The sequence below is a fragment of the Coturnix japonica genome, chromosome 3 (assembly GCF_001577835.2).
Source record: "Coturnix japonica isolate 7356 chromosome 3, Coturnix japonica 2.1, whole genome shotgun sequence".
Taxonomy (NCBI): Eukaryota; Metazoa; Chordata; class Aves; order Galliformes; family Phasianidae; genus Coturnix; species Coturnix japonica.
In genome coordinates, this window is record NC_029518.1 from 75488877 (window position 1) to 75515570 (window position 26694).

Consider the following 26694-nt stretch of genomic DNA (forward strand, 5'->3'; position numbering starts at 1 on the left):
AAGACAGAGACCTTGCTTTCCCAAAGTACTTGATGCTGTGATGAGAAAGGAGTCAGAAGGCTGACAAGGTCAAAACGACAGCCTTCAAAGTAGGAGAACATAGCACATATCAAGGTCAAATGAAAACTACATGAAGTAATTAAGGGAATTTACCAGTTTGTATTATATACCAGACTATGAAGGATATCATATTACAGTCCTTCACCCAAAAAGAATTCACAATTGGAATAAAGCCAGGATGTAAGCAGGCAGTTGTGTATAAACAGGATAAAAAGACTGATCAATTCATCCAAAGTGAGCCCATAATCCCTGTTTCTTCCTCAGGAAGCCACATCTCTGGTTTAGGGCAAAGCCAGTGTTCAGGCAGGACAACTGCAGAAAGTGGGCACCAGATTTATCATTCATGAAGTCTCAGAATCCTTAAGAGAGTTTGTTTTGTGGCATGTAGGGTTTTTCTCCATGTTTAAAACACGCATCATTTTTGAGTGGCTGCCACTCCCAAACGTCAGAAAATAAGAGAACTTTAAATCATAACAAATATAAACATAGAATCGCAGACTCGCAGAATATCCCAAGCTGGAAGAGACCCATAAGAGCATTCTTTTGGCTCATGTTCAACTCACTGCCCATCAGGCCCTAGGTGTACTTCTCTGCAAAGCTGTTCTCTAGCCAGTTAGCCCCCCAGCCTGTACGGTTACATGGGGTTATCTGCCCCCATCTGTATGACGCTGCATTTGCCTTTAACATGGTGAAGTTTGTATCAGCCCATATCTCCAGTTTGTCTAGGTCCTTTCAAAGAGAAGTTCTGTTTTCTACTGTATCTTACCACTCCCTGCAGTTTCTTATCATTCAAACACTTGCTGAGAAGGCACAGTGTCTCATCACCCAGGCTGTTAATCAAACTCTGCACAGTATTGACCCATTTTCAACATGTGAGGGATGCTATCAGTCATTAACTGCAGGTTGGACTTTGCACCACTTGACCACAACACTTGGGGTACAGTCACCCAAACAATTTTACACCCAACTCATTCTACCGTTCTCCAGTTCACACCTCACTCAAACCACACTATGCCCATCCCTGGAGGCATTCAAGGCCGGGCTGGATGTGGCTCTGGACAGTCTGGTCTGGTGGTTGGCGATCCTGCACATAGCAGAGCTGTTGAAACTAGATGATCACTGTGGTTCTTTTCAACCCAGGCCATTCTGTGTTTCCCATTTGATTTATAAAAAGACAGCAGTACAAAACCATAATCTATCTGGAGCCTTTATGAAATAAGATGACAAAAGAGCCTTGCTATCTCAGATCTTCAATCTCACAGCTCCCAGCCGATTAAATTTCTTTTATTCATTTTGTCACACAATACTCACATATCAAACATTGTTCGGGCAAAAACTCCCATGATCACATCACACTAATTTAAAAAGGAAAATTATGTGAAGCCCTATCTGAATGAAGCAACAGATTAAAATAAACCAAAAGAGCAACCTGGAGCAAGCTCACTTTTAAGTAATTGATGCAGAGTTATAAGAAAATATTACATAATGAGATGGCTGTATTAGGTAAGAACTTAAACTGTTCTTTAACTACATTATGTAACCCAGTTGCAGTGCAACTTTTAGGAAAAGTTAACCACCAAAATAGTCCCACAGACATGGGACTTATTCTGGCAGTGCAGCTCCTTCTCCTTCCTAACACTGCTTTCTAAGAAAGCATGCCCAGAGTTGAATGTTGAAACCAGAGACTCATTATCTACTTGTCATTTTTCTCATGTCAGCATTCTACTTCTCTCAACTTGCTCTGTTAATATACTGCATTATTAAGAGCAAGCTTAAAAGAAACGTGCCAAGTTGAGCACCATAATTAAAATGCAGTGCTTTGCTTCCTAACTACCTTGCTGAGGGATCATTTGGATCAGAGGGTGAAGATAACCTAAAGATTTCCTTTCCTTCAGGCTCTTCTCTATTATAATTAACATGTTGCCATGTTCTAGCCTCTCCTTCTCTGCTAATTTCAGGGAAAAACGGATACAGTTCAAGCAACTGTACTTTTTTTTGTCAAAGTAATTAGAATATTCTCAGTATTTTCTCAGACCTCTTAAGCCTTCCCTAATCCTCCTCCAATGAGGACTGAAATTACAATTTCCCACCAATAGATGGATGCAGTCAGTTTGCTGCATATAGTATGATCGCAAACGATAGTGAATATAACAGCTTATCACTTGTCAGTACCAACTTCAGCTCAAATTTAGAGAACGGGTAAACTCTCTTTACAAAGGCATCCCTTGACTCTTTCTCCAGATATCCTTCCCAGTTCCATGAAGGCACAACACAGCGAGGATGACAGAAGCTGGTGAAGTTCTCTAATGCCAAATTCATAAAATAATAACTAATAACGGCAGCAACATTTTAAAAAGATTTTAAAAGATTTAAAAGAAAAGTCTATTATATTTCAAGCAAAAGGGATTACAGCAATTAAGATATAAAAGGGTAAAAGCCTGGGTAAGGATATCATCCACTCTCTAAAAGAAAAACAGAACTTTCTTCTTGTCCAATCAGACAATAAGTACTCCTTTAAAGCTTAAGTTTTCAGTCAAACTACTCAAACGTTTCAATTCCTAGCAAGTATATACCTTCCCAATAAAAAATAAATAACTTTCAAATCACTATAAGGCAATCAATGACATGTGAAGCAACTCTACATGATGCTGCTACGCAATATGGACTTTCCAGCATCAGCCACACACCACAGTGAAGTGTGAAAGAATGCACTACCTACCCTCTTTGAAACAAATCCACATTGAAGAATTTGTGGAGCTCCACGGAGAATTCTACCATAGCCTGAACTTCACTCATGTTTATGAGGATGAAGATGTCAAAACTTGTCAGCACCTTAGTCACTAAAAACAAACAAACAGAAAACAATTTCTTAAAAACATATGCATAGGGCAATATCTTGCTGGACCTTATAAAAAGAAAATGTTATTAGACACAGTTTTGTAGTTTTCTTAAATATACATTTCCTGAGATAAACATGAACACTGAATATGCCAAATCCTGCCCAAAGTAATTTGTGTCTTTGCTGTGGCAGAATCAAATATTATCAAAGAAGTATGACAATATGATTAGCATAACATAGCCCTGGAACTTACTGACAGTTATGTACTGCAGCTCTGCTCTGGTAATTGGCTGGAGAGAAGTAAAAATACTGCTATGAAGAAGACAAAGAGCACGACTTCCTTCCAGCCCTTACCAAAGCAGAACGATCAGGAAAGTAGCACTACCTCAAGTTTGACACGAAGAAATTACAGAATCACAGAATTGTACGGGTTGGAAGGGACCTCTAGAGATCATCGAGTCCAACCCCCCCTGCCAAAGCAGGCTCCTTACACCACGTCGCACAGGTAGGTGTTCATCGAGTCTTGAATATCTCCAGAGGAGACTCCACCACCTCCCCCTGGACAGCCTGTTTTTCCGCAGATTCGTGTGGAACTTCCCATGCTGAAGTTTCATCCCATTACCCCTAGTCCTGTCCCCACACAAATTAGTGTGGTCAAATAGAAGTTGTAAGGCCTGAGAGAAGCCATGGGACTTTTAAGGGGAAGACTGGAGGGGAAAGGCAGGAGTTAAGGTGGGCAACACACCCATTCTCAGTCAGTCTTTCTTAGTAGTAAGGCATTAATTCTCATTGTCCTTTTGTAGCCACAAACTGGCACCATACTGCTAATTTACAACTGTTTGCTGATACTTAAATTAAAATCCTACGGACTTTGATGAGTTCTGCTGTTTTTCCTTCAACAGTATCAAGAGGATTAATAAAACAGACTACCTTTTCTGCAAACATCTGTCCCCAATCTTCCTAGTTCCTGCAAGCACTGCCAGGTTTGAGCAATAAACAAACAAAAACCAAAATGGCCAATCCATTACACACATTAGTTCCCCTTCTGGCTCAAGCACAGAAGCAGTAAACCTAATACCTGAGCTTGAATAGGCCTTGAATAGGTTATGGCATTTTTCTATTTCTGCTACACAAGCTTAAACAAGCAGGTGGGAGTCTGTGAAGCAGCAGGTGGTACTAAGACTGAAAAGTCAGCCAAAGCAGAACAGTCACTTGAAAGCAAGTTACCTTAGGGGGCTACCTACCATCCAAACTATCTTGGCCCCCAACACACAATAAGATTTACCTTGCTGTACTTTCTCTAGAGGAGCTGGAAAGTTTCAAGCATTGTAGCACAGCTTTAGATTCTTAACAATAAACAAGCAAATTCTAACCTTGGTTTAACAACCTGTTCAAGGACTCTGCATACACTTTACTACAAACAAAGAAACAGTAACTTAGTACTACTGATGTAGCAGGGAATAAAGAAAGAGGAATTTTGCTTCTGAAGCTGAGTGGTAACAGTAGGAAGAACTCCTATCAACAACCCTTCATGCCAGATCAGAACTACAGCATGTAGAGCAGGCTGCATGTAGCTCAACACAGTTTGCAATATGGCTGGGCCCTTACCCCCTGCCCTGGGTATATCCGCAACTCCATTTTCAGTCAACATAAACATATTACCTGGGAATTTTCAATCGGAGCTGCCATCAGACATTTCACTCAAAAATCTGACCACATCCCTTTCTTTTTATAAGCCCCATCTCGACAGAGAAAAACAGCTCTCCCTTCACAATCATACCTTATTCATGTCATCACTTTTTGATAGTACGTACATTTGTGATCAGCTATTGTTGAGGGTGAAGTAAAGCAGGAGTAAAATTTCATCTAAAAATCTCACGAGCTCACTAAGCATTACAACCAGAGCCATCGAACCAGCCTGATGTGTTAGTTACACAAAAACAGTGTCACATTTCCCACCAACTCTATGTTTTTGTTGCTCTCTTTTGATTTAATAAAAAGCATTAAAAATTAAAATAAACTTTGTTACTCATATGCACGAACCTTATTATATATGCATGAACCTTATTATATATCTTATGGGAGCTGCTTTGTAAGTAATGCCTTTTATCTTACGATGTTGGCCCACAAAGCCAGAGGTGGATGTTAACGAAATGACAGTAGAGGCTGAACCTTCCTGTCTTTATTCTATTCCATGTTGTCACAGTGTGACAGATGGCAGCAGAGGGGCAGTCTGACAACATGGCGCCTGACATGGAAGTGCGTATGAAGGAAGGTGTGTCACTGAATTCCTCCATGTGAAACTGGCATCCACTGACATTAATTAATGCTTACTGAACGCTGATGGAGACCAAATAGTGGATGTGAGCACAGTGGGGCATTTCAGCAGTGGCAACAATGGATCATCTTCAATGAGATTCAATGCAATGAGGCAGAGATTTTTACGAGCGCAGCATGCAGGCTCTTATTCGTCACTGTTTAAAATGCACAGCTAATGGCGGTGACTATGTTGAAAAATAGTGTTTTGTAGCTGAGTTTTTGCTCTTTCTATCAGACAGTGTTACTGTGCTCTTTGTATCAGTTGCAGTTTCTGTGGAAACTGCGCATTTTTTGCAGTCAAGAAAGGGGAATCTTCATGGGACACATTAAATTGTGGGAGGTGGGGGGGAAAAGAACGTGACAGTATCTGCTGGGAGGGTCCCCAAAATCTGGCTAGGCCTGTAGCCTTCATCAGATGGACAGAGGTGTCAGCAGATAGCGGTAGTCTCTTCATAATGGCCTCAAGTTGCGCCTGGGCAAGTTTAGGTTGGATATTAGGAAACACTTCTTTACAGAAAGGGTAGTCACGTACTGGAATAGGCTCCCCAGGGAGGTGGTTGAATCACCATCCCTGGTTGTGTTTAAGAGCCGTTTGGATGTGGTGCTCAGGGATATGATTTAGTGTAGGGTTTTTAGAGTTCGGGTTCGGGTTAAGCTGTGGTTGGACTTGATGATCTTCAAGGTCTTTTCCAACCTGGGTAATTCTATGATTCTATGATTCTAAGGAGGAAACTCAAACTTGTTTGCTAATCACAAAACATCCAACTTAAGAAGTTAAAACTTGCATAGAGGTATTTCTTTGTACGTTCTATTTAAATTTACTGCTAACTTTGTATTAATGTCAATAACATTAAATGTCCACAACTCACTTCAATACCTTATGAGTTGATTGTTGTATTTTAAAGCATATAATTAGCATTCACAAACTGAGGTATTGAACTGAATACTGTCCTGCCTGCTTGCAAGAAACAAGAATCCTTCATCAAGAACAACCACAGTATGAACAATTGAGGTTAATGCAGCATATAAACAGTATCAGAGGAAGTGATAACAAATATTAACATCCTAACACACAGGGTTAGAACAATCCACGGGTTTCACAATTCTTGGTGGCTACTTAGAACTTGTGAACAATCAAAACAACACAGTAAAACCCAACAGTATTAAAGCATTGAGAATGAAAATCTCCAGTAGTCACTTGATCCATTGCTGAGGACTAAAACTTCACAATCCTGAGGGTTTAATTATACAAACCTTTTCTTAAGGAGAAAAGTTCCTACATATCCTTTCCATTTCATGCAGTTCACTAGCTCATCGCTTCTTCAACTATTCAAACTCATCAACAGAAACAACAGAAAACAGATCAAAGAAATATAATCAGATTGTAGAAGTCCACCAAAAAGGAAAAACATGTTTTTGTTTTGTTTTACTTAATCATTTTAGTGATACTTCATAACAGATACATCAGAGCACCTATGAGCACAATAAGACAGATGGAGGTGTGCAGAAACCTCCTAAAACAGCTTTGTTCTGCGTGAAACGCTTGTCAAACAATGCTGTTAATCAGATTCTTGGACTGGGAATTGCAAGACAAAGCTAAGAAATAAAACCACGGAACATCCAAAAAATCTCTTACCTCTACTGGTAAATACTCCATTTTAGTACAGTAATTAACCAGTCTTCCAGTTCTTCACTATTGCTGTCAAAAGCATACTGCTTGAACTAGAAAACAGAAAACAAAGCAAAACAAGAATATTTTACTAAGCACAATCTCTCTGGAGGTTTTCGGTGTTTATGTTCTTTATTTTCTTTTCCCATGTCCTCATATAGCAAAATCTCTCCAGCAAACACACATATGTACCTTCCACCACCACCTCTGCCATTTGCCCTCACCTCCTACACCAGAATCACAGATCACAGAATCACAGAATGACCCGGGTTGGAAGGGACCTCAAGGATCATGTAGTTCCAACCCCCCTGCCTGGCAGGGCCACCAAACACACACATTTACTAGATCAGGTTGCCCAGGGCCCCATCCAACCTGGTCTTGAACACCTCCAAGGACGGGGCATCCACAACCTCACTGGGCAGCCTGTTCCAGGGCCTAACCACTCTCCTAGTGAAAAACTTCCCCCTAACATCCAACCTAAATCTTCCCTCTTTTAACTTAAAACCATTTCCCCGTGTCCTGCTATTGTCAGCCGTTTTGAAGAGTTTACTTCCCTCCTGGATGTAAGTTCCCTTCAGGTATTGAAAGGCTGCAATGAGGTCACCCCGCAACCTTCTCTTCTCCAGGCTGAACAAGCCCAACTCCCTCAGCCTGTCAACTGCCCAGCCAGCCTGCAGTCCTGTCAGCCTTGCCATGCTCACAGTGTTCAGCTTTCTGTAAGTGCAGCAGTCTGACACCTACTTTTCCAAAATGAAGCAAAAAAATAAACTGCTCCTTGAAGCTGGAGCCCTGGTAAAGCTGATGTTGCCACATTTGGTCAAACCACCCCTGTGTGTGCTGAGGAAATTCACTATCAAGCTCCAGAAGGGCTCCACACACCCCATGTGCTGCCACAGCCCACCTGGTCTCCAGAGACAATCTCAGATCACCACCAGCAACACAGCAAGGAGGCAGGAGGAGATTCTGGCCCATGTTACCAAACACATCTCACATCCCCATGTGTCTATGTAGAGGATACAACCTTCAGTAACAGGTCAGATGAAATGCTCCTACTGAACCCTGTGTCTCCCCTGCTCAGGAGACAAAGACACTCAGGCTAAAATTCAGCAGATGGGTCCTACGAACACACTTCCCTAGAGCAAACTCCCCATTCTATTGGATATCCTTTAGATTTTAGATATAAAGAGAAAGGAATGCTTATTTATGCTTTCTTAGAGGAACTTTGAGTCCCTTCTTTATGAATTTCAGAGAAACACAAAACCTATTGCAGCTTGTGCAGGCAAGCTGTGAAACTAAACTGTTTTCGCTTTAGCTTCAGAGAAAATAGAGAAACTGGAGCATAAAAAATAAATTCCCCGGATTTTTTTTAAATAGAAAATGCTTGTGCTTGTCATGTGCAACATAACATCTTCAACACCACAAATTATCTTTAACGCCCTGGTAAAATTCCAGCACCACAACATCGCATCAAAATGACACTGACTTTGATTACATTTATTGCACTGCACAATACAGACCACGCCATACTTTGGTGCTTGGGTTACTTTTTAAAGGATGAAGCTCTTTTTTTTTGTTTTTAAAGAAGAAGGTGGGCACAAACTCCTCAGAGCAAGGAAGATTATTTTAGCCTTAAATTTAGCTTTTTATACTCAGTAGAAGTCAAATCCAAAAGTACAGAATCCTACAAATGGAAGTATAACAAAACTCTTATTTTCCTCCAGTTTTCTCCTAGTCCTCATCACTTCAGGTAATGTTTTCTTCTAAGCTCCTACAGGAGCTCTGTATATTGCTCTGCCTGACCTTTTTCTCCCTTTATACTTGGAGCTCCAGTATCTGCCAACACAAACTCAACCACCATCTATCTCCGTGCTGATGACTCACAGATTTGTCCTCCCCACCTGAGAACTGTCTTCAGTTCCAATTTTAGCTGTTTCTTGGACGCAGTCTTCAGCTAAAACGCATTGTGGCTGAAACAGAGATCTTACCCTGACCTGCACAGCTATTCCCAATGCTTACTTTCAGAGTGTGCATGAAAGCACAAGCTCATTGTAAACCTAAACAGTACTCTTTCATTTCCTTTTCTCATAGACTTGACAAGACTATGCACAGGAGCAGTCAAATGTTATTCTATGTGATCAGGAATGTGTTTCATCTATCTAGATGGCCAAAACATATCGACGTTAATATCCGCCCTCGTTTTAATTACAGTTAAGCTGGAAAGTGTAATTCACAGCATGCATTAGTTCAACACGGTGCTGCAAAGAGACAGTCTTTTATTTTGATCATTTCACCCCTCCTCCTGCATTTCAGGCTCCCTAGAGACCTCTGCATCAAGCAGAACTCACTTGCCTGCTTTTAAAATCTTGGACCTGAGCAGCACCCAGCATCACAGCATCCTGGCTGATGACCAGAGCTCCTCAGCACAGCACCAGAGCCCAGTCCTCCATAATTAAAAAGGTGAGAGAGGTACATAAGAAATGCTAATTGAGTTTTGGGTTGCATAAACATCACGTTGTAAAACAAGGGAAAAAAAACAACAACATAATGTTAAGTAGAGGCATCTTGGATACCTTTTTCAAATTAATTCAATATTGAAAAGACAACATGAGTACCACTCAGAAAGAACCAACAGAATAGACTGCTTTATGTAAGGATTTATTGTTTGAATGAAGATTATACTGTTTTCATATCTGCACAGTTCTCCATATCTGAATATAAACATCCCCTCTCACTTGAATATAGTTAAATGATGACTGAATATCATAGGCTCGGGGCAAAACCCAACCATGACACTCTTCTTCCTGTTGGTTCTCTGAGGCCATGTTACCTTGCAGACAGCTGTTACATGGTTTGATCCACCTTTTCTCACAAAGCTGCTGCAGAACAATTATGACACTTCCATGGACCACATAAACAACCACCATTAAAACTTTCCCACACTATTCTTTAAATGTAGAACCAATAACTGGCCCACTGTGCAGGACACTGATAAAAACGACACACTCGCTACTTCGGACTGACAACTTGATTATTCCCACTGAGCATGGAAGTCATCAATATGTTGCACTTCTTTCTTTTCTTCTGCCTTGCTAATAGATCACATTTGCGATGTAATGATTCATGTTGAACATTCATTAGGCTCATTACCTTTTATCTTAGAGCTGCACTTTGCCTGCCTGACAAAGTATTTCTAAGCTTCCTCATTAAAAAGTTTAACACAAAAACTTCTGTGAGCAGTATAGTAACAAGCTGCTTTCCTGCAGATGCGTTCCCCTCCCTCCTGTCTGGCCCAACACCTTGACCNACGTAATGATCTTATAATAACCTGAAAAAAAAAAACGCACAACAACAATAAATTTGCAAGCTGTACTATTTTGGCTTAAATAGCAAACTGCATAACAATATAGTCACCTTATCACAACCTCAAGAATTTAAGAAAGATGTGCTATACAGGAATTAATAGACTAAGAAAGGGAAGTTTGATAAAATATTTTGATTGTACTCAACTGAAGTTCTTCATAATGGGCATTATTCTTCATAAGGATTTCTATCAGTGTACTTAAAACACACTTCCTTTTCCTACTCATAAAGCAAGAAAATCAACACTTCTTTGAATTCCATGTGCCAGGCAATCCAATGAAATGAGAAATAGCTCTCACGCGTACAAATGAATTTGGCATTAAAATGCCTGCAATGACTGTTGCTGTCATTACTCAGCCATATTTTATGAATCAGAATAATGCTCGAGTCACTTATTGTGACTTCCTTCCCAGCACAAGCAAATTTATTGTTTAAAAAAAAGAACAGATCTTTGATTTTAAGAGAAATAAAGAAGAAATCTAATGGTACGTGCTCAGTGAATTATTTCTTAAGTAGCAATTCTGTAAATAAAACAGAGCACCATCTATTGAGTTAAGTCACTGTTCCACTACCTGCTACGGGGTCACTGTTTGACAAGACAGTAAATACAGTTTAGATTTGACAGGTTGATTTTTACTGGAAGGCTTCATGCCAAGTAGTTACCGTCTTTCCTCCCACAGTAGGCGTTAAGTCAGCACAAATGATATATTGTGTACTCTTATTAACTTGAGAAACGTGATAGTTTGCCTGCCTGATCAAAGTTACAGTACATAACCTGACAGTAAATCTGATCCAGGATCAGTGGTCACAAAGCCACATCCTTGGTAGCTCCTACACGAACACCATCTGTGGTGACAGGCTGGATGTGCCAAGATGGAAGAACAGGCGCTTTGCTTGGACCTTTCAGCAAACAGAAATCATTTCATTGACAGATGGGGGTACTGCATCAGAGCCTCGTTTATTTTTTAACACATAATGTTAATAACCTAACACAAAGTCAGCTGACTTGGAGCTGACTTCATAGGAATATGTCTATAAAGAAATAAACTCTGATATTAATTTTTCTGTTACAGTTTGGCTTTTAGTTTCCCATCATTTAAGCAAAACAAATCGAGGCAAGCCTTATTACACATAAATTTAAGTTACAAGATTGCTTATTTGATATTAAATTAAAAAAAAACAACCATTATAATTCTGAAAATATAAAGCACTGTCATCATCTTCTTGAAATCTGCCCACTGCCTTTACTCAATACTGATTAGAGAAATGGCATAGCTTCTTATTAAGTTGTTCTTGATTTTTAACCACAGATCCTTCAAAGACCCTCCCTGCAATTGTTCTGGTACACAAAACATGCATTAGCCTTACATTCAAATCTATTTTCTTTTAGTATAGTGCAATTTAGGTCTGGTTTGTATATGATACAGACATAAAGTTGAAGAACAATTAAATGGACTGCCACTGGAAGTACTGACCTCACAAAGCTCACGTAGTCATTGGAAAAGTATCCCAGAATGTGCATTAAAATTATTTATACAACCAGTTTTTGGACACACATTGAGACAATCTCCATGTCAGTTTAGTGTAATAGCTTATTGCTGCTTGTTTGTCTTAATAGTGACCCGGTAAGGAAGAACCTACTGATTCTTGTTACCTCAGATGGCATCTCTAGATCTAATCTCCTGCTCAGTTCCAAATCTAAGAGCACCAACTTGGAGCACATCTAACCTTTGTAAGTCTACATTATCACTCTTTTCTACCACTGCCGGCTGGAGTGAACGAGATCATACCCAACAGGAATTGAAGTCAGAAAAGAAAAGAAGAATCAAATAAGATCACCCCTTGCTCTCTTTTATTTCCTTTAGAAGAGAAAGATCTGTCTATAGTTAGGCCAATATTAACACCTAACCCTGAAGAAAAGAGCAAGAACTCAGCAAGAATTCAAGCCATCTCTTCCCATGAAATTACACCAGAACACCAGCAGCAGCTTGACAAGCTCCCATCCCAGGTGCTCATTTCTATCTTCACAGCATCTCACTCCCACAACACACTGCTCGTGGGACAGCATTTTAAAATGAATTAGTTACCATTTTAGAACCATCTATTTTTGCAGAGCTCCATCAGATCACTTCCTTATCCTGTTTCAAAGCACAGCTCCACAAATAGCTCTCACCAGCCCTGATGGGGAAGGGACAAGGAGCTGCAGCAGGGAGACAGCAGTCCCTAAGAGCTCCCTTCTCTTGACACCAAAAGGGAGCCAAGCAAAGAGGCTTAAACGGCAGTAATTGTAAAACAATTTGCCCTTCTCACAGTTATTTTAGAGGTAAAAAGCCCTCCACTCCTTCCTTACAATAACTAAGCAAGTTGGAAGCAGACAAGAGCCCATGTAAGTACTCCTCCTGCCCAAAAAGGATACAGCCTCAAGAGGCCAATCATAAGCCTGAGTCTGACTTCTCCTGGGATGTCCCAACCCCTCCTCCGTGGGTTTGTGTTTCAAGGAAGGAAACAACAACCTGTGAATCCTCCTGAGGGGCAGATGGGGGATATTCCTCTCCTGAAGGAAGCAGAAAGGGCTGGGAAGCGTGAGGAGCTTCAAATGCACCCCTCTTTGGGCAGGCTCAGAGCTGTGCTCTGCCTGCAGGATCACTGACTGGTGGTATTGGCAGCCTCAGATGACAGCACATCTTTAGCTCAAGCAGGGCTTTTCCCCTTCGTGTCACGGAGGCAGAGCACAAGGCCTGCCCTGGCCTCCTGGCCTCCACAGCACTCAGGCCTCACTGCCCCACACAGAACTGGCACTGTACTGCCACTGTACAGATGTGTGCAGAGTCCCTGTTAAACACACGAGTACAGCAACCCAATCCTTTTTGCTTTTGCTTATTCCACAGCTTAATAGCTTGATGGCTCCCTCCCCTCCCCACATGCCACCTTCCTGACAGAATAACGCTGACTCCGATGAGCTGTGAGGAGAACTGACACAAATGCAAAATGACATTGCTGTACTCAGGAGCAACATGTTCAAAATAACACCAACTTAATGATCACCTTCAGCACCTTCAACAGGGGAGACGTGAAGGGTTACACATCAAAACAAAGCAGTAAACTGATTTTGGAATCAGCCTGAACCGTGACGGCAATTACAAGGCATTGCCTTGTAAACAATTCTTGGTAATGTTGTACAGTTTTTGTTCATCCTTTTTCCCCCCTATAATTTACTTGTCATATTCAGTCAGAAATTTACACACTAGTGGTTTTTAATCGCTGAATGTCTTATATGCCCCTTTCAAATACACAGCAGCTAGAATAGGGAAAAAAAGCTGTTAAATACATCATGACACAGAGAAAAGAAGCCCAACCACCAGGAGCCAAGTTAACAGAGGTTTTCCCTACTCTGTGGATGCACAGATAATTAGTTTTCAAACAGACCCTTGTCACTGTATTTGAGAGGGACAAACTCAAAGCTGATTATCCTGACTCCATATTTACCTTCCCATCTAAACTCCACCAGCTTCCATAGATATCACAAGTCAAAAGCCAGGTATGTTCCTGTCCGAACTTCTTGTCACCAGCCAATGGTCAAAACAAGTATTTGTAGCCTGAGCTGACATTCAAATTACTATCACAGTATCGCAATGTCCTTTCCACAGAAGGGATCATATCTGAAGAGCATGCAATGTAAAATGAGTGCCAAGTTAAATCCGATGGCACTGAGCTTCTGCCTGAGCAACAAGGGCTTTCAATAGGAAAAGCCCAGCCATACATGACAGCATAAGGCTGGAGGTGCAGGTCCCATCTTCCCCTGATAGGTCTAGTATTGACCTCAGCTATTGCAAGGCTTTCTCTCTTTGCCATTTTACATGAAAAGTGGTAAATGTAAATTTTCTATTACCTATGCTCCATTGTTCCAGCATTTCAAATATCCACACTACTGTGGTATATTTTGATCCAACTTATTTCACTGAGCTGAGGGATTTATGGTCAGAGGTACATTAAATCCCAGGCTCTGGAATTATCTGATCGTCGATTTAATCTCAGGTTGCCCAGAAAATTTACAAAAGAAAAAGCATTTATGGAAAGCTAGATGGGCCACATACAGACAGGCAGGCTAGATTTAAATGACTAGATATACAAATACCTTTACTAATAAAAGACACAATTCTAATCTACACTACTTAGTTGGAATTTTTTTACAGGGAAATCTACAAACATTACGCAGAAAAATCAAGTGGCAGCTGAACTGAGCCTGGGAAGAAAGCTTTTTCTACAAAAGGTACTTCTTAAACCTGCAGGAGAGCAAGTAGTACTACGTATCCGCCATGAGTTCTAACAGAAAGAAAATAAAAGATACACTGTGAGTCATTCTGATATCAAAACTTCAAAGCCTTAAAGGCATACTTGCTTTACTAACTTCAGGAAATCATCTAAAGCAAAAAGACTGTTCAACTTATTTTATAACCAGAAAGCAGCATTAGTTGATCTAGTCTGACACTGTTTATACAACAGGTAACAAGTGACCGAAGCCACGATCAGTAGAACATCAGAGTGACAAATTCATTAAGTTAAAACAAGTGAACAAGGCGGTGATTATAAGTAAGCAGAGCTGGATCAGAAAAACAAGAAATTAAAGGTAAGGCTTCCTGTACAACTAACAAATGCTGTGGATTTTTCCTCAAATCTAAGAATTTGGGTGAGGAGAGGGTGTTGGAGATTTATAAATGAGATTTAGCAAACTAGAGGCCTTATATAAAGAGACGGATGTGTTTGAATATACATATATAAAATTATATAACATTAGCGTTAACAAACGTGTAGCTTTTAATTTTTAAAATATAAATATGAAAAAGATTGCTTTTTATTTTCCCGATATAAGTCACACAACTTAGGAAGGAAGAAATTCTGCATTTATTTTTACTAAGAAATATTGATAAGGGAGACTTCACATTTTGCTTCCAACAAAGGATCATGATTCGTAGCACTGAAAATGCCTCCAAATCCAAAAACTCTAAAGAAAACCCATGAATAGAATTGAAGCCATTTCAGTCCGCTTTCACACTTCCAACCTTTGTTCTGCTTATAAACCGAACTCTTGGAGGCTTCGCTCTGCTCCTTATTCCTCCGCCTGTTCTTTCCAAGAATAGTGCTGTCACAGATTTCCTGCTTGAAGTAAACACAGTTCGCTCACCTAACTTTTCCCTGACCTCAAACAACAGCAAACTATTTCCTCCCTTTCAGATTCTCTTCTCATATACCCTTTGTTGTATACTCGTGTTACCACAAATATTCCACACATTGTTCTCTGAGGAAGACAATTTGTAAGACAGACTTCTACAAATATCAACTACAGCGCGTTACCAACATACCATCAGCTTTCACTAGAAACGAACGCATAAATATTTAACTGCTGCCTTCATACTTCTCCAATGACAGAGCTTTCCACGCACAATACTTTGAGATATATTCCATGAATGAGCGTCATCAAAATGTGCTTAGTAAAATGCTACAGTAAGCCAAGATCAACAAATACTTAAACTTAAAAGCACGTGCCTGGTGATACGGAAAACATAAAGCACATGAATGTTCTGCCTGGCTTTGCTGCAGAAATGGCATCTATTAGGAAGCACTATGATTGTAGAAAGTTCATAGGGAAAAGAGAAAGCAGCTTTGAGTGTATTCGACTGATCAGATGCAGTCTGTTGCTCCTCCTGATTTAAACCAGCAAGATGCAAAGTCTTGAAGGTTCCTATATCCTGCATATTACACATTCCAATGCACTTTCATTAAAAGATCACGTTTTCAAAGCTTTTCCACAAGCAGAGAAAATGAATTTAAGACTAATTTAGTTATGAATTAGTCTTACATTAAGTGTTATGTTCATAGTTTAACCAGAAAAGAAACGGAACATGCCTGTATTCCACTTGAACACTTTGGCTATGTGCTTCCTGAGCCAACAGCCTGTCAGAGGAACCCGACATACAGCAGCAGTCTCACACAATAAATACCCATCGTGAACAATTTACTGGTCAATACGCATCTGCTACTTCTCTCCCCTGTCATGAAAGCAATAGAAAGCACTAGTGAGATTGGATTTTTCCATCAGGAGGAAAGTGGGAGGGAGGAAATCCCACACAACGCAAACGTAACACTTCAACCCTGGTTAACTAGAGAGTGTATCCCACTGAAGGCTGCCCTTCATCTGCGGACCAGCGGGTGCAAAAGAACAAAAAGATCACAGGACAGAATCAATGGAGAGGATGAATCATTTAACAAGCAACAACGAGAAGCACCAGCTACTATCAATGACAACTTCAAATATTGAAACAGAGTCAACAGGAGTAAGAATCCCCAGCAATTTATTATAATTCTCACAGTAAGATCCACCCTTGTTAACAGCTTAACTTTCACATTTGCTCAGGAAAGCACCCATACACAAAGGCACCAACACTCGGCATTACATTAGTGAACATTTATGTGCCTGTCGCCCAGCCTGGCACAGACATTCAGCTTCTCTTCGAGAACATGAAACGGTACTACAAGAATCAGAGCTGTGACACGGCTCCTACATCTCTCTACCCACAGCAGTTCAAGACCTTGCCACTCACAGCAACCCACTTCACCTCCCTGCCAGCATTCGCTTTCCTGGTTGTTTCCACGCACAGCCAACACTGTCAAAGAGGAGCCTGAACTAAAATACAGAAACATCCTGTTACAGTGTATTAACAACATCTTAAACCACAACAATCAAGTCCAGCAGGGGCTCAGTGTTCCTTGATGGACTAGCAAGGACGACAGTGATCCACACACAAGGTTTGGAATAAAACTACTGCACTTATATGCATGGGTGCTTTGGTGGGTTCAGAACAGACACTGGGGCTTATTTCTTCTGCAGCCTGAACAGAATACAAGATGTTATTGTCGGGCTTTTGCTGAGCTCAGAACTAACTTCTACAGCGGCAGAATTAGATTCAATCACCAAACGTACCAGGTTGTCTGGCACATTGCTCAGAATCACAGTGTAGAGATTTTGGTTGCTGCACTCACTTGACTACTACTGATTACACACCAGACCTCACCCAGGCCACTCATACTTATTATAGCTTAAAGTGAAGCTCACAAATCAATTTTACTATCACAATATTTTCACATATTGCTGTGAATAACCACTATGTCACATCAAGCAATTTTAAACCATCCCAAAGAATGAGTTCTAATATAACCTTTACTGATTACCGAAGGACAGCTGATGAATTCACCCACTAAGAGGGGGAAAAACGAGAGGCAGCCACCAAAGCCAGGGCTCAGAGCTGCAGCCAGTCCCTGACGTGTCAGATGCAGGTACTCACACTGCGACTGCCACAGGCAAAGAAACAGAGTAAGGCAATGATTCTATCTCATTCCGTTGGAATGGTAAAAATGATAAGGCTTAAAACAGAAAGTTTGCTTACTTTTCAATCAGAAAAGTCCGCTGCAAGGAGCAAAGGCCCTGAACACCTCTGGCTACACAGCATTCATGTGACTGTAAATCCCACAAACTGTATCTTCAAATGGGCTACGTTATGCAACTTCCAAGTGGCACGCTTGTAACCTATAAGCATGCAATAAGGCGTTCACTCAAGTACTACAAAAAAACATTAAAAACCTCCCAGAATAGAGCAGAGCGGCACTGGAGCACCCTCTTCTCGTGCAGGTTCTGCCTCCAGCGCAGTGCTGGCCTTACAGTGGGGTTCTGGTGGGGTATCTGGGGGGTTATTCCCCCTCCCGGCCCGGCTGCTCCCACGGCCGCTGAGCAGCCCGGACTCCCGGGGCCGCACCAGGAAACACCCGCAGCTGTTCCCAGCGCTCGGCCGCCAACTTTCCGCACTCCACGAAAACATTAAAAAATAAAACCTATCGTTCCAGCTCCCGGCAGACAGAGAGCGGCGTTTCCCAGCACGGGCGCGGCGAGCCCGGCCGGGCGGCAGCCGCTCGGGCACTTCACCGAGGGAACGAGGTGGAAATTATTCCTGACCTATTTTCGGAGCGATAAACAATCGGTGGCGGCGGCGGAGCGCTGCCCGGGCACCGAAACTTCCCGGCCGCGGGGCGAGGCGGGCCCACCGTCCCCCACACCCGCGACAACGGGGGCCGGGCCGGAGCGGCGCCGCGGGGCCGGGAGGGTCCCCGCACAAACGAGTCTCCCCTCCCGCCGTGCCCTCGGCTCGCGGGGGGTCGCCGTTCGGCCGCAGCCCGGCGGAGGGGCCGGAAGGCGGAGCGGGTGGGACGCGCCGCACACCCGCCGCCCCCCGGCCCGTCGCCTCGCGCCCCCCCTTCCCCCTCGCCGCCGTCCCGCACCGACCTGGGACAGAAAGGAGCGGCCGCCGCCCGCCGCTCAGCCGTCGCCTCCTCGCTTCCCGCTCGCAGCGCAGTCCAGGCCGCGGCAGCAGCGGGGTGGCGTAGCGCGGGCATCCGCCGCCAGCGCCCGCTGCTCCCGGAGCGGCCCGCGACACCGGCGCTGGGCGGGGAAGGGGGGGCCGCCGGGAGATTGCCGCGCGCCGCTTCCTGCCGCCCGGCGCACGGGGACGGCGGCTGCCGGAGGGTCTCGGCGCGGCACAGCCTCGCGGCCGCCGGTGCAACAACGATCTCTCGTCTAGGCGGAGGCAGGAGCCGGCGGCGGCGAAACCCTCGGCCGCCGCATCCCCAGCCTCCCCGCCGGGCTTTCCGCGCCGCCTCCGGCTCCGAGGAGTCGCTCCCGCGGCGCTGCTGGCAGCCGGAGCCCCGTCGCCGCGCCCGGCTCGGGCTCTTGCTCCCCCTGCCGCTCCGCCGGGCCGAGCTCGGGCTCCTCCCGCGGCTCCGTGGGGCCGGGCCGGGGCGGAGGGGAGCGGCCGGCAGCCGGCGGTTCGCGGGCGGGACCTCGACCTCCCGCGGGCCCATCTCGGCCGTCGGGGCCCGATTCCCCCGGGACCCCTCCGCGGGACCGCGGGCACGGAGCGGCGGGGGGCGGGGAGGGCTCCGTGCCATGGGCACCGCTGCCTGGGCTCGGAATCACCGGGGCAGGGGGTGGGCGGGGGACAGCTGAGGTGCGGGACGCGAGGTGGTGGTGGTTGTTTGAAGCCCTGTTTGGGCAACGTTCTTTAAAGACTTCTAGCGGTTTATCAGAGCAGGATACAAGTAAATGGGCTGTGGTGAAGCTACTTGTCTTAATGCAGAGGGGGAGAGATCCCGCGTACTTCAGTCTCCCATTAACAAGTGCAGCGTGCAGCCTGGGAATCAGTTGTTTTCCGTAGTTCTCTGAACTGAAACGATTGGCTGTCTGAGAAGAAAACTCATTTTCGTATTTGCCTTCTGTTTGCCTTCCCGTGGAGAGGAAAAAAACAAAACACCACCACCAACAACTTGAATGTGAAGAAAACATTCCTCTTAGCTTAAATATAGTTTTTCAGAACCCAAGGTGGCCTCCCCTCTGGAAGTTAGACCTGAACCTGTTTTGCAGAAGTCTGTTGGGAGAGTGACGAAGCACGCTGTCACCAGTAGGTTTGCTTATGGTATTCCTTTCATTGTGGAGCGCCTTTCAGCCATGCAGCCTCCGGCCAGGCAGGTGGACCTATTCATTTTTGCATATGATTCTTTCATTAATACCTCCATCAATTAATTTAGCATCCAAAAGTGCCAGCAGAATATAGCAAAGCAGGCGGCCTGGTGGTGCTGGGCATGGAAGGACAGAGGGATAGGATGTGATTGCAGCACAGTGCTGAAGCTTTGCAAGGAGTCCTGAGTTCCCAGCACCTGCTGACTGGGATTGTTCTCATCACTGCACACAGAACACACTGCAAGCTGAACTCGTGGCTGTCTGGAAATTTAGTCCTCATGTAAGAAATCTCAAGTGATGGGAAATGATTTCAATTAGACATTGTAACTGATTTATCAGGGCATCTGCATGTCTCAAAGCTTCTTACAGTGGCAATTTCTAAAGTGTTGGTACTGATCCTTGAACTTGAAAACACACAAGTGCCACTTTGCTTATTTACCAGTGATTATTTTGGGATAGGCTCGAATAACTGCTTTGGAGTTTTGCAGAGTTGGCCTTGAAGTACCAACTCAGCCTGTCTGTGCATGGCTGACCAAAGGAGCCACTGGTCTGAGGCACAGCACTAACTTACTTCTCTCATAAGTATGGCATCTATACAGAAAGGTGCTCAGTGCCAGGTAGAGTCTGTGGCTCTCAAGCCAAAATCTATAGAAGGTGTTCTGGTTTCTGGGCTGAGAGTTTGGATTTGCTTTATGTATTTTCACAGGTATATACTTATCTGGTGCAGTACTACTGGTTTTGTTTTGTTTTGTTTTCTTTAATATATCTTTCTTGAAACTTCAGCTATAAGGATAATGTATCTAGCAGGCTCCTTTCCTATCAAGTGCAGGGCACATTTCTTGGCAACTGTCTTTTCCCCTGATAAAAGCAGAAAACTGGCAGCTTGTTCCCATAAATGGCAGAGCTCCCATCAGAGAAATGTGAAATACTGCTGCTCCCTCACCAAAATCCACCGGTGAAGATCTGTCACAAATCAGCCCGATTGCTGACCACGTCCTTCCTTTGTATGTGGCACTGAATACTGTCCTATGGATGGGGTCTCTTGGCCTCCCGCATGGCTTTGTAATGTCTCCCTGCTTGCTCACATAAAGAAGGGTGCTGTGACGGCTCTTCCGAATTAAGAGAACCTTCTGGAATAGCAGCTCTCTGAAACTGCTGCACAAAATTGCCTGTATTCCAGGAGATGTTTAAAGTACGGGTGCTACAAAATGAATACCCCATTCAAGACTGGATACGATGTTAAGCATTGCAACTTAGAGATGTATGTCTGAAAGTTATGGATTATCCTCATTAATAACTAGCATAGAGAGGTCTAGAAATAATCCACTGCTTAGGTACAATGCAGGAGATTCCTGTCATTTTCACAGAATCATAGGGTGGCTTGGGTTGGAAGTGGCCTTGAAGATCACCATGTTCCAACCCCTTGCCATGGGCTGGTTGCTGACCACTACATCAGACATCAGATCAGGCTGCCCAGGGCCCCATCCAGCCTGGCCACTGATAGCTCCATGGGGAGCATAGGGATGGCACATCCACAGCTTCTCTGGGCATTTTATTCTGTAGACACTGTTTTTTTTCCATGGGAAATGAAACTAAATGCTAAACTTATCTCTGAGCATTTTTACTTAACCAGAATCTCATTAAAAGAGGAGTTCCTGATTTATGAGCATGAGCGTATGGCTTGGTTCAGCGCTCACACTGCTCTGTATCTCAAGCTAGCATCAAGCCCAGGCAGTGCGTGACCAAACTGGGAACTGAAATGCTGTGTAAGGCCAGCAGCTGAACTGAGAAACAGGACTGAACCAAGATGCAACACCACACAAAAGCAACTGAAGCAACTGTGCAGCTTCCAGTTTCAGAGCTGGTTTGACCAGCAAGAACTGAGGCATTTCTCTGCAGTGCTCTGATGTGTCATATAGCAAGCATGTGGTGGGAACAGAATGACGCAGTAAAAGGCAAGTGAGGCAGAATGGAGCTGTGTAAGCCTTGGAAGAATGCGTGAAGTTTGGAGAAGGAAAAACAATGCTTTCACTGTCTGAATTTGTACTGAAAATCAAGGTCAAGTGAGCCTTTGCCCTTCTGCTTCACTCTTCTGCTCAAGAGATGGGTGTTTCAGGAGCCCATTCAAGAAGCTGGAGATAAAGTCAGACAGAAATCTATGAGTGGACAAAGAGAAAGGTTGAATCTCAGTAAAATAAACAAAAAATTAAAAATTCAATATAGAGTGGGATGATAAAGATTGACAGATTTTGAGCTGACTTCATATTGCATGGCTGGTTCATGTATTATTGTGTCTAGGACTTAAAACTGGGTAAGTCTGACTGGGGGAACGATTCCTGTCACAGAAACAGCTGTTGATTGTACTTCTTTGCTGTCAAAATACAGAAAAATTGCTGAAAGAGCTTTCAGCTGCTCAGTGAAAATGAATTTCTAGACAACTGCCAGATCTGGCTGTGTTCCCCAAACCCGGATATACAGGATGCACAGCACTGACTATATTCACTTTTGGATAACAGAACTGTGTGAAACATCCTCTGTAATGGCCTTAATCATAAGAAAACATAGAAACTAATTACATCTTGAGAACATTCTGATAACTCTGGAAAATTGTGAATGAGAAGATACTTCTATGTACCGCAAAGGATTTCAGAGCTCTTACTGGAACACAGAATTGCAAAATCATAATTAAACTAGTATGATGCTAAAATAAGAAGTGTTACAGTTGAGATGTCAGTATTTTACTTATAAGAATGTGATGAGTGCAATCTAAAATTAGCTTTTAAACTTTATTACATAATAAATGTTTACAATATATATATAGGATTCAGAGAAGATTGGTCACAAACTACTTTTTAACAGTTGCTTTTTCTCTCATATGACAAGTAATGAGATTTTTTTTTGTCAATTTGGCTGAAGAATCATATATAGAAAGTAGTGATGTAAAAATATGGCTACAGAATTTAAAGGATCCACCTCCACTCAGCAGAGGCTCTCAAAATGCTGCTCCAAACAGGGAGCTCAGTGCTGTAGTGTAGTGCTTCTGCTTGCGTGCTGAAGGAATACAAGGAACTTGTTTTATTGGTTCAGAGTGCAAACAGTGATATAGAGAACCCTTCAAACCACTGCTATTGCCATTGGTTTCAGGGGGAGAAACCATAATTCAAGTTTAGATGTACTGAGCCAGAATAAAGGAACTTCAGAAAGTGCTTGGCACAGGTTTAATGGAGTGAACCCAAGTTAGTTGTTGGAAATATGCAAGTAAAGATCAGAAGAGAATTAACTCATGGAGATTGATTAATACAAAGCTGAAGGTGTAGAGGAGAAAGTTGGTAGTACATTTGGAAGGGAAAATAGAAGGAGAGAAACGACAAGAAGGACAGCAACGTGAGGCTTATTATTATTAAAGATTTATAACAAAACATTAATTATCCTTCAGAAACAAAGACAGGAAGAAATATAATCCACGAGGTGTAGGAATGAAATAGCTGCAGTCAGGTAGAAATCTCTGGGTAGAGATTCTCCAAAGAAAACTGCATTTCTTTTTGCTTTTATTTACAAGGGTGATAGTTCAAGGAAGAACTCCAGGAGTCCCAACTATTCATTGGTAAGGCACAGCCATGTATGTTATATTAGTGTTCATCAAGGGAAAACCAATGAGGGAAGGAGATGTAAAGAAAAAAGAAAACCAACATATTGTAAGTCTCTTAGCCAGAGTTTAAGAGAGTAAGATTTGCTTCAAAAAGTCTAGTGCTGAGAGACTACAGGAAATAGAATTGCATTGTCGTTGCTATTCAGAAAATTAAGGTGTATCAGACCTAAATACCTAATTCAAGTAATAGTTAATAACCACACTTTCATCTAACAATTTCTTTTTTTTTTTGTCCTTTCAATAGAGCAGCGAAATGGGAATGAATTCATGTTCCATGGCAACAACAGTGCTTTCAGAGCAAGTCGAACAGTGATACGACCAGAAGTACCCTATTTTCAGGGTATTGCTAGTCTCTTCCTCAGCTTCTGAAAACAAGTATCTGCAGGTTGTTCTCTGACCGTGTCACCAGAAGGACCTGGTGCTTGTGCCTCTGGTCCCACACGGAAATGTCCTCATTGGGTTATTGGCACCTGTGGCCAGATTCTGCTGGCAACAACCATCACTAATCCTTTGGTCAGGTCATCTGGTAAATTGTTTCTGCATTGGAGCCTTCTGGCTCAGCTGTTGGAAGGATGTTACACAGCCTAACAGATCCCACCTTAACGTCAAGTATTTTGTTGTGTTAAGCCATGTTTTGCTTCTTCCTGGACTTCACTTAGCAGTAGCTAAGTGGGCAATGGTCCACTATCTGGTTTAGGATATGGTGAATATTTATGTTCCCGCTGGACTTCACTTTTCATCATCATGTTGAGCTGCACAAGTTGAGGACTACCATTTCTTCCCACTTGGTAACTTGACTGTTTTAAAGTTCTTTGTAATTTGTATTATTGATAGGGGACAAAATGTCACATTTGAGGTGTAACCCCACTGATGCCAGATGGAGAGGGACCACTGTATGTACTGATGGGTCTATCTGTGCGTACAAATCACATGCTACCCAGCTTTTTATTTGATTTTCCTCAACATAAAATGAGTGCTTCATGAACCATTGTCCGTCTATTACCGCCTCCAAGAATCTTGGAGTATTTTCTCTCTTGCTGTATTTTCTTGTTTTTTTTTTTTTTCTGAGCTCAGTGTTAGTTTATTTTCGTCAGCCATATACCTAATTTATCTCGATAATTTCTGTGCTTTCTCAGTGCCAATTGCTTTTCTTAATTTAGCTATCATTACCAAGTTTAATTAATGGATTGCTTGGTTTTGCTTCTGAAATACGACTGAAAATTCAGACCAAACATAAAAACAAAAGTTAAAATATTCATCTAGATGCTTTTCACCAACTGTGTCTTTTTCAGTTCTATATAATGCTCAGAGAGCTGTGGGTGCCCCATCCCTGGAGGTACTCAAGGGCAGGTTGGATGGGTCACTGGGCAGCTGAGCTGGTGGGGGGCAGCAGGCATTGGAACTAGGTGATCTTCAGTCCCCTCCAACCTAAGCCATTCTATGATTCTATGTTGCTGTTTATCAGTTTTTGCCTACACAGTATCTTTCCCAGATTTCTATCTGATTATCTAATATGAGATTTGCTTGTATTTTATGATATTTTGTTTGTTTTTAATAACCCTATATAGTTCTGAGAGCTAGGGAGTCCAGCAATAGAATAAATCCAAATGGACTCTTCTGCAGGATGTGATTGATGGTTGAAATGAGCTCTCCATTCATAATAAGCTTGGAAAGATGAGAGAGGTATGGGATGGTATGATATGAAAAGAGAGGAAACAAAGTTTTCAGGGCTTAACCATGTTTTGCTCAGTCCTTTGCTTTATTTGTCAAGGCCTTGTACGGTATTGTAGGCCCTGAGGCCAGAGCTTAAAGAATTTCAGTCCTGTGCTGGTGTGTTACCGAACTGGTGGAAGAGATTGCCACTGCTGTTACTGCAAAAAACAAAAGTATTGAAATAAAGTGTAGTATAAGTATGTATATATATACATACATATATACATATATATATATATATACATACATGCATATATGCAAAAGTCTTTTGCAGATTGTTCTTCAAAGTTTTGCCATTATGCTGTTCTTCAGGTATTTTTAATGCAAGATTAATTTTGTAACTAACGAATACAATGGAGGAACTGTCCTTGTCCTTTGCCATGTCTGCTACAAAGTATTGTTTTTTATGATTTCATTATGTCTCACACATTCTGGGATTTTAAATGCCACATCTCCTAGAAAAAAATGAATATAAGCACACCGTCTTAGGTGGTGCCAGATCTTAGTAAATTAAGGGATCCAGGCAAGATGACAGCTTTTACTACTGTCTAAATAAGACAGTAATTCTTTTTATGCCTCTCTGTGGTTGTCCAGACATTGGCTTTAAGCTTTTCTTTATATTTCAGTCTAAGCAGATGAACCTGAAATGGGCCATACCTTGACTCTTCCCACTGTGGCTGTTAATCAGAGCAACAGAACCAGTAGCAGGTGCCTTTCTTCACTGCTCCTACAGACCTAAAGCTGTCATTAACCTCTCAGAGATTCTGCAGAAGGGGTTCTGCAAATTACTATACCTGTTGATGCAGTTTACATATGCAGCCTGTCACATTCAGATGTTTCTACATGTATTTGTTTGAGGTGTTTCTAGATGTGTTTATTTCTTTGTGGACTGCACACAGTTTGTCTTCTGTATAATGTATTGCATTAACAGATCTCTTTCTGAGTGCTTGCAAACTACCTGACTATACACTAGCCAGACACCTAAAAAACCATATTCTGCCTCTGATAATTAAAACTAATTGTTGCTAAAATCAGATCAAAATGATGCTCACTTACAAGCTGATGTCCATCCATCCTATGCACTGGTACAGAGACCCAGGAATAAAGTCATGGAACTGCTTAGCTGGAAGTTGACCTGAAGATACCCATAGGAAAACAAAATCATGGCTTTCATTCAGCCAAGTGCAACACTGAACTGTCGAGTGTCATTTCCACACACCTGGGGGCTTATGGTGGTATCAAGGCAACTGGGTATGAGTGGAAGAATTAGGTAAAGAGGTTGTGAAGTATTAGAAGATTGATAATAAACAGATGCATCTGTACTATGTATTGATGTATGGTATGGAGATCTGTGAGCTAACACTAATGGGAATAACTTGCTGGGGTGTTCACTGAATTAATGCGTCTCTCAGGACTGCTGCTGGTGAATATCTCTCCAGAAATCCAGCACATTCTCAGCAATGTGAATGAAGCCACAGTCCCTTCAGTGCAGTGCACTATGAGCCTTGTTTAACACATGGTAT

At 42.5% G+C, this 26694-nt stretch overlaps 2 protein-coding genes across 6 annotated transcripts in view; one reads left to right on the top strand and one right to left on the bottom strand.

Annotated features, from left to right (window-relative positions):
* Positions 1-18691, bottom strand: part of FAM135A (family with sequence similarity 135 member A) — a 67667-nt gene extending 48976 nt beyond the window's left edge. For 2 of the 5 annotated variants that reach the window (XM_015859082.2, XM_015859078.2), the window contains exons 1-3: positions 18580-18691; positions 6855-6940; positions 2780-2900 (exon numbers count right to left, since the gene is read on the bottom strand). In XM_015859082.2, coding sequence (XP_015714568.1) covers positions 2780-2856 — 77 coding nt within the window. In that variant the 5' untranslated portion in view covers positions 2857-2900; positions 6855-6940; positions 18580-18691. Of the gene's footprint in view, positions 1-2779; positions 2901-6472; positions 6492-6854; positions 6941-10034; positions 10154-17689; positions 17809-18579 lie in introns of those variants that run through there. The other 3 variants (XM_015859080.2, XM_015859079.2, XM_015859081.2) reach the window with 3 other exon arrangements.
* Positions 5141-25637, top strand: LOC107312055 (translation initiation factor IF-2-like). The gene is made up of 3 exons (XM_032443655.1): positions 5141-5162; positions 18293-23413; positions 23703-25637. The coding sequence occupies exons 1-2, from the start codon at positions 5141-5143 to the stop codon at positions 19297-19299; spliced, it is 1029 nt and encodes a 342-aa protein (XP_032299546.1). The 3' UTR covers positions 19300-23413; positions 23703-25637.
* The last annotated feature ends 1057 nt before the right edge of the window (positions 25638-26694 follow it).